General features: G+C 31.6%; 3 protein-coding genes across 3 annotated transcripts; 2 read left to right on the forward strand and 1 right to left on the reverse strand.

Annotated features, from left to right (window-relative positions):
• The first annotated feature begins 103 nt into the window (after positions 1–103).
• Positions 104–595, forward strand: LOC125850012 (60S ribosomal protein L35-like). The gene has a single exon (XM_049529937.1). The coding sequence runs from the start codon at positions 170–172 to the stop codon at positions 593–595; it is 426 nt and encodes a 141-aa protein (XP_049385894.1). The 5' UTR covers positions 104–169.
• A 2,329-nt stretch (positions 596–2,924) lies between these two features.
• On the reverse strand, positions 2,925–4,153 carry LOC125878457 (uncharacterized protein At4g06744-like). Its single transcript, XM_049559718.1, has one exon. The coding sequence runs from the start codon at positions 4,139–4,141 to the stop codon at positions 2,948–2,950; it is 1,194 nt and encodes a 397-aa protein (XP_049415675.1). The 5' UTR covers positions 4,142–4,153; the 3' UTR covers positions 2,925–2,947.
• A 2,317-nt stretch (positions 4,154–6,470) lies between these two features.
• On the forward strand, positions 6,471–8,164 carry LOC125842618 (scopoletin glucosyltransferase-like). The gene has a single exon (XM_049521939.1). The coding sequence runs from the start codon at positions 6,542–6,544 to the stop codon at positions 7,997–7,999; it is 1,458 nt and encodes a 485-aa protein (XP_049377896.1). The 5' UTR covers positions 6,471–6,541; the 3' UTR covers positions 8,000–8,164.
• The last annotated feature ends 499 nt before the right edge of the window (positions 8,165–8,663 follow it).

Consider the following 8,663-nt stretch of genomic DNA (forward strand, 5'->3'; position numbering starts at 1 on the left):
AAATATGTTCATTTTGAATTCCGTAATGCATTAATAGAGAATTTATGAGAGTAACGTAATAATTTCAAAAATTGAGTGTTTATGTGATTTGTATTTCGAGGGTTTTAGAATCAACACTCACGAGCCGCCGCCGCCGCCGCCGCTGTAGCAATCTCCACCAACATCAAGAATGGCCAGAATCAAGGTTCATGAGCTGAGGAACAAGTCGAAGCCTGATCTACTGACTCAGTTGAAGGATTTGAAGGCAGAACTTGCTCTTCTTCGTGTTGCCAAGGTCACTGGTGGTGCTCCTAACAAGCTCTCCAAAATCAAGGTGGTAAGGTTGTCTATTGCCCAGGTTCTGACTGTAATTTCACAGAAGCAAAAGGCTGCTCTGAGGGAAGTTTACAAGAACAAGAAATACCTGCCTCTTGACCAAGCACCAGGCGTCCTTGAAGACGGAGAGGGAGAAGAAGAAGGAGATGTACTTCCCTTTGTGAAAGTATGCTATCAAAGTTCGCAGAAATTTTGGTGTTTGAATCAGGATATATATTGGTTTAAACCATTTATCATGCAAATTTTCTTTTGTTTGGCACTTGTGACATTAGAAACATGACTGATATGGAGCTTTATTTGTTCCTAGTAAAAAATAAAAAATAATAATTGTATTTCACTTTTATTTGAATTTGTCCATTAATTTGTATATTATATAATATTATCTCGCAATTCATATTATTTAAAAAATTTAAAATAAAATATAATTTTATATTAAATAAAAAATTTTAAAAAATAAATTTATATCACATGAAAATTATATTAAGTAATTATTGGGAAAAAAAATAAATGATTTATATTATAAAATAAGAAAATAAGAATGAAATAGAAATAATAATATAATATTGAGAAGAGAGAAAAAAAATCTCTTTTAGAGAGTAAAATAAAAAATTAGGTTAGAGTTGATTATCTGAAAAAATAAAAAAAATTATATTTAAAAAGTAAAATAAAGTGTAGGGTTGGAGATGTCCTAAGGCACTTACTATTGACTTCAAAATTTGACTTTTTTGTTGTGGTGTTGTCCCCTCTGGAGGCTGGAGCAGTAGTATTACACCAAATACTGTACCAATTGAAGTTCCAATGATTTTTTTTTTCAAATTAAAATTCTCACAATATGCAGGTAACTTTTTCTTCTAATAATACTAGATAATGTTGCTCGTGCTATGCACGGGTCCAATAATATAAATGATATGTTTTGGGGCTAATAATCAAGTTTTTGAAGTGATTGTTTGCGTGGATAAAAGAATAAGTTTTTTTATCACAAATTTGTACTTTCTTTTATGCTATTTAAGACATAATAAGACTACCTACATACAACATTTTTGAAATATTTTATGTTGTCAAATTACCATGATTTATAGTATTTTTACGATAGATTCACTTCAAGAATCAGTGGAATTTTTTGTATTTTTTTCAAAACATATTTTATGTTGTCAATTATCATGATTTATAGTATTTTTACGCAATTTTTAAATATAAAAAAAACAAAAAAAAAATAAGACAAATAAATTAAAATGAACCCAATATATGTTATTTTTGTTGTCTCAATTTATGTGACACAAATGAAATTTGGAAAGTCATCCAAATTTTCATATGTTTTTTAAAAAAAAATTAAGTTATTAATTATTGTGATTTATAATATTTTTATCTAACTTTGAAATAACGTACATTACTGGTCACATTGTCCTAATTTATGTGATATGGATAAAATTACAAAATTAACCCTTTTAAAATATCTATATTTTAAGTTGTTGATTATTATTATTTATAATACTTTTTTGGTAATTTTAAAATGATATGTGTTATTTTTTCTGTCCCAATATATATTATATTTAACTCCCTTTTAAAATAATATATATATATTTGATAATTATTGTAATTTTTAATGTTTTTTAAGTTATTTGTAAATGATATATGTTGCTTCCTTGATTGAGACTTTTTCATTTGTGACATATATATATTATTTTAAAAGGGAGTTAAATATAATATATAATATTCAAGAAAGTCCCAGTCTTGAATATTATATATTATATTTGGGCATAGTAGAAATTTTGAAAGTTCCACAAGTATAATATATAATATTGAAGATTGGGAAAAGTCCCAATCTTGAATATTTTATATTATAATTGGGCCTAAACTCCCTTTTATAATATAATAGAAAATAAAGGAACCTGCACAATATTGCCTCTTAGTTTGTGTGGCTTGAAATGAAATCCAATTACCATGTTTCCAAATAAAAAAAAAGCACTTGCCCTGTAACAATCTCAAATGAGAAGTATTTTTACCCCAAGTCTCATATTAATAATTTAATTGATGTATAGTCTTAGGTCTTATAATATGATTTGAAAAATAAGTAATTAATGCAAAGAGTAAACTAAAAAAACATAATTATCTTTTTTTGATTTATTAAAAGTAACAATAAAAATTGAAAATATACTTTAAAATATTAGATAAATAAAAGTAAACAGGGAGTAGTTTAGATGCTATCTCCCAATATAACAAATAGCTTACACAAAATTACTTTTCCCTTAACAGTGCACAACATTTCCACCACTATTTTCTTGACCCAAAAAGTAGTTCTAGTGGCACATCAAAATTCATGCGGCTAGTTATATCCTCAAATCTAAAACAAAAAAACACAAAGTCCCATTGATTTTGCAGCATTAAATTATCAAGGAGTATTGCATGATAAAATGATATTTCTCTGTCTTTAATTAATGATTTTGAATTCGAACTATTTTTTCCTCCAATATACCCTACTCAGAATGAATTTAAATTAGTCAAATCAATAAATTTCAAATACCAAATGAATAATCAAGAAAATAAGTTGTGAGATGAACTGTAGTACCGGACAACAGGTAGAAAACATAGAAAAAAAAATAAAAATCAAAAAGACACTAAAACAAAGGTTTCATTAATACAATTTTGTATGTTTTGACAAAGCAGAGTATGAAATCAAATGTCTTTCTGGTCTAAGTGGTCTATGGGGACTAAAATTAGAAATATTACAAGGTATGATCCTCAAGCTCTTCTGTAATGGACACAATTTAATTTGCATCCTAAATAATACACACTCCAATATTGATCTCTGATTAGGAAGACCATTAATACAATTTTTTTCAACATTAAGAACTCCATTCTCGATCAATTCCCTACATAGTGGCCCTACTTTTGTAAAATAGTTATATGACAAAGTAAAATTCACTAAATTTTTTAGTGAACATATCACTTCTGGAACTTGTCCATATAACAAATTTCCAGCAAAATTCAATTGTTCCACACTTTCCAAACACCCTAATGAATGTGGTAATGGACCAGTTAATGTGTTAAATCCAATGTCGATCACAATTGCTTTTTTCAAAAGGCCTAATTCATAAGGAATGCAACCAGTGAGCAAGTTGTTCAAGAATAAAATTTCCAACAAATTCGGAGCTTGTCCAATGCTACGAGGGATTGGACCAACGAATTTGTTGTTGGCTAAGGTTAAATATAAAGCAGAGGTGGATCCAATGTTGTCTGGAAGTTTTTGAATGAAATAGTTATTGTTAAGAAAAAATGCATCAAGATATTGTACGAAAATTTGAGGTGGGATTATTCCTGTCAAGAGATTGTAACGAATATCCAAGAAAGTTAGAGTCTTGATATTGAGAATTGACATGGGAAATGTACCGATGAATTGGTTGTTACTAAGATCAAGTTCATAAAGATATGGAAGATTTGAAATTTTCGAAGAAATTATGCCTGAAAAGTTGTTGGTATTAGCATGAAATATGGCTAAGTCAGGGAGTTGATCAATGAAACCATCTAATGTAGGTGCACTAAGTTGAAATCCATTGAAATCTATAGAAGCAAGAGAAATTGCTGAGGAATTATTAGGTGGATTATCACAATAAAAGCCTTTATAATTGCAAATATCAGGGCCTGTCCAAGTTTTTGTGACACCAAAAGGATCAAGAGTAATTGTGTTCTTGAAATTTTGTATTATTGGAAATATTAGAGCTAGACTTTGGTCTATGAAGGTTAAATTTGGTGCTGGTAAAGGTGGTAGTAATTGGCAATTAATATTGTTGAGAATTGAAAAAATAATGAGGGAATAAAAGATCTTCATGGAATTGGAATTTTTTTTGTTACTTAGTGAGGAGAGATGAGAAAAAATTGTTTATAATGATTTTCTTTTATAGCATAAAAGATGCATGGTATTAATTCTCTTGGTTGGTGAAGTCTTCAAAAAGATAAAGAGACTCATTAGTTCACATTGTAGTGGGTAATTGGAAGAATTTATAGTGATTGGTCTTAGCTATTATCAAATAAGAAAATTTCATAGTAGGTGGTATTTTGAGCTCTAATTATTAATTATAGTGATAGTTTAGCAAATTATTAAATATAACATTAATAACAATAGTTTACTTTTAAAAGATTGTTATATTGTGCATCGTTTCGCTCTGTATCAAAGCGAACGGATACAAATCAAAACTTTGGCTATCGTTATGTAGTGTAATTTTTTCAGAACTCTCATGTTTCAAGTAAATACAATGAATAAAAAAAGGAAAAAACAATTAACTTTGTATCTATTTTAAATGGGGGAGTTAAACAGAGATTCCAGAAAGTTCTTGCTAAATGGGTATTTAAAATGTTGAAAGTGGAGCACCTCATCGGCCATAAACCAAAAGAATCATGATTATTAGGTAGATGAATGAATATGTGGAATTCCATTGCGCAAAATAAGTGAGGAGTTTAATGTCACGCCTATGTTATATTTATTTTTTTAATACTTGTTTTTTCTCATGCACACAAAAGATTATAAATTACTAGTATAAATATAGTGTGAACACAAAAAGGAGCAATAGGAATAGAGATAATCTCCTAATAATTTTTAATAAGGGGTTCAAAATTTGAAAAAATAGACACACGAAGTAGCCGAAGGGGTTCGACATCTACTAAATATATTATTTTAATCATGTATAAATAATATAATTTTCCGCCGAAGGAAGCTATAAGGTGGCTCCACCACAACTTATTAGGCAATTCACTTGAAATTTTTATCTTCACTTGGTTTATTAGGAAATATTAAAATAAATTCGATAAATAGTTATCCTAAATTCAGGTACTATAATTTGAGACTATTGTTTGTTCTAAGAGAGAGTGTTCAGTTGAGAGTTGAGTCGTAATCCTAATACTACTAGAGTACTTAGTAACACGACCAAATGAAAGACGAAACTTACCACTAACGAGATCTCTTTATCTCTAAGGGGTCGTATGGTAGAAGTTAGAACATAAATAAATCATAATAGGACGGAAAAGGGCCAACGACTTCTCATAAGGATTTGGTACCTGGGCTTGCAACACTTTTTGCTAAGTTTAAAGGAACAAAATTGTTTTAAGTAAGTATTGCTAAAAGTTGACAAAAATAGTAATAAATTAAAAGTATACTTAAAAGTGGTAATTATTAAATAAAAGACCTTCACTTATGTAATTTTTCCATAGAAGAATGGCTGGTTCGGTGTGCATCTTGGCCCAACTTAAGCGAAGAAATTCTACGCCAATATTGGGCTGATTGCAGACTAAGCCTAACTATGGGCCAAGTTCTGGATCTCTAGCTTTGCCACGCATCGAAATGAATGTGGGCAATTGGGCCATGACACATGTCAAAAACAAGGATCTCTTGTCCACTTACAAATAAATATAAGAACATTACCTTTTTCAGATTTTATATGTAAAAATAAAAATTTCTTGTAAAAATACATAATAAAATTAGAAAAATAAATATTATAAATGAACTACGAAACCAATTCTCCTGTCCAAAAACCGTGATCTCATTCAGAAGTCTTACCTAGTGAGACTCCAATAAACTTCTTGTTGGCTAGTCTTGATGAGTGGTTCAGAAAAAAATGACACTTAATTATGATAAATTATAGTGGCATGGAGTGAGTTTTTTTTTTTTTTTGGTTTTTTACCCGGTGGCTGAAGCTCTCATTGAAATCCAATTAAATTCGGATCACGCACTTGACGTTGGGATTTTCTCAATGGAGAAAGTCAGTGTAATAGTGTGTTTTGGTAAAACTATTTCACAATGTCTAATTTGATCCAATCAAGTCTGTGCAACAAGTCAACTATACATCTGTCCAAATTTTAATAAACAATTCAAACCCATCACTCTTTAAAACCTCAACCAGACAGAAAGAAGAAAACATTGGAAACTAAATGCACATGACTACTACAAAAATAAACCAAAGATCAAAGATCAATCCCATCTAGACATAAAAAAATCATATAAACTATAGAAGTTATACTTTTCTTGCACATCACTCATATTTAATTGTAGATAACAGTCAGCAATGACAACTTACATACTTTTGACAAGTAAATACATCATGAAACATTAGCTAAAACCAGAATCCAACATTTTTTAAATCTTGGTTTGACTATAAAAAACTGGATGAGCAAAGGCTAGAAATACAACTCCTCCTATTTTCTTTCAACTGCTAAATACACCATTCTTATAGCAACTATGGATAAAAGAACAGATCAACTTCATGTATACTTTTTGCCAATGATGGCTCCAGGCCACATGATACCATTAGTAGACATGGCCAGGCAATTTTCCAAGCATGGTGTGAAGGTAACAATCATCACGACTCCTCTCAACGCGACTAAATTCTCAAAAACAATCCAAAAAGATAGAGAGCTTGGCAGTGATATTAGCATCCGGACAACTGAATTCCCTTGTAAAGAAGCTGGATTGCCAGAGGGCTGTGAAAACTTAGCTTCTACTACTAGTTCAGAAATGAGTCTAAAATTCGTCAAAGCCTTGTACTTGTTTCAACAGCCAGTTGAACAGTTCATGGAGGAAGATCATCCAGATTGTCTAATAGCAGGAACTTTCTTCTCATGGGCTGTTGATGTTGCAGCCAAGCTGGGAATTCCAAGGCTAGCTTTTAATGGCACTGGTTTACTTCCTATGTGTGCTTATCACTCTTTTATGGAACACAAACCTCATTTGAAGGTTGAATCCGAGACGGAAGAGTTCGTCATCCCTGGCCTTCCTGACACAATAAAGATGTCAAGATCAAAGATTTCACAACACTGGAAGGATGAAAAAGAAACCCCAATGACTCCAATAGTTAAAGATTTTATGCGAGCAGAAGCGACTAGCTATGGAGCTATTGTAAACAGCTTTTATGAGATGGAACCAAATTATGTACAACACTTCAGGGAAGTAGTAGGGAGAAAAGTGTGGCACGTTGGTCCTGTTTCGCTCTGCAATAAAGACAATGAAGATAAATCACAAAGAGGCCAAGACAGTTCCTTTTCTGAGCAGAAGTGTCTGGATTGGCTCAATAGCAAGGAACCAAAATCAGTCATTTATATATGTTTCGGAAGCATGTCCATCTTTTCATCAGATCAATTGCTTGAGATAGCATTCGCTCTTGAAGCATCAGACCAACAATTTATATGGGTGGTGAGGCAAAATACAACAAATGAAGAGCAGGAAAAGTGGATGCCAGAAGGATTTGAAGAAAAGCTGAATGGACGAGGTTTGATAATAAAAGGATGGGCACCTCAGGTGCTTATCCTTGATCATGAAGCTACGGGAGGTTTTGTGACTCACTGTGGATGGAACTCATTGCTCGAAGGAGTTAGTGCCGGAGTGCCAATGGTCACATGGCCGCTATCAGCTGAGCAATTTTTTAATGAAAAGCTACTAGTAGAGATATTAAAGATTGGAGTACCAGTAGGTGTTCAGGCTTGGTCTCAAAGAACAGATAGCAGAGTCCCAATTAACAGGGAAAACATACAAAGAGCAGTGACCAAACTGATGGTTGGTCAGGAAGCAGAGGAGATGCGAGGCCGTGCAGATGCTTTAGGAAATTCGGCTAAAATGGCTGTAGAGAAAGGCGGATCATCTGACAATAGCTTGATTTCCTTACTAGAAGAATTGAGGATGCGGAAGAGCAGCTCCAGCTGATGGGAATTTGTTTAAATGTATTATTGTTACATCATTTATGTGTTAAGACAATTTGGACTTTCTTTGCTATATAATGCTAGCGTTTGGTCATAGATTGACAAATATTATTTGGGTGAAAATTTGGGTGTGTTTGGCCATAATATTTGGAAAACATATTTCACTTTTGTAGAAAAGTATGATTTATACCCATAAGTTTTAAAAACGATCAAAACTAACCATAAGTTTGTATTACAAGTCAATTGGATCTTCGTTGCAACAAATGACAAGTAGTGTCCATGACACTGGAGCAATGTGGTAGTTTGTAGTGAGGGTAACAAGCATCATTTCATACATCGTGAAGTAGACAAAGCACATGACTTTATTATCTTGAGCCGATTGTTCATCAACAACCATATCATCACTTTCATATTCATTGAATACTTTGGTGTTCACGTAAAAAAATATGTAATACAATGCAAACAACTACTATAGAGGGTGTTTTTGTGAAAAATAAAAGTTTGGTGTAAAATTTCAATTTTTAAAAGATCCCAAATAAAGAGATTTGACTCAATACTAGAAAAAACTAGTATTTGGATATTTGCCAAATAATGACAAATTGTATGGACAAACACTATTTGCCAATTTTTTCTCCAAATATTACTTGGGAAATCTATGGCCAAACATG

This window comes from Solanum stenotomum, chromosome 1, assembly GCF_019186545.1.
Source record: "Solanum stenotomum isolate F172 chromosome 1, ASM1918654v1, whole genome shotgun sequence".
Classification (NCBI taxonomy): Eukaryota; Viridiplantae; Streptophyta; class Magnoliopsida; order Solanales; family Solanaceae; genus Solanum; species Solanum stenotomum.

Coding starts and splice junctions, on each gene's coding strand:
- LOC125842618 (XM_049521939.1), top strand. CDS start 6,542: ATGGATAAAAGAACAGATCAACTTCATGTATACTTTTTGCCAATGATG.
- LOC125850012 (XM_049529937.1), top strand. CDS start 170: ATGGCCAGAATCAAGGTTCATGAGCTGAGGAACAAGTCGAAGCCTGAT.
- LOC125878457 (XM_049559718.1), bottom strand. CDS start 4,141: ATGAAGATCTTTTATTCCCTCATTATTTTTTCAATTCTCAACAATATT.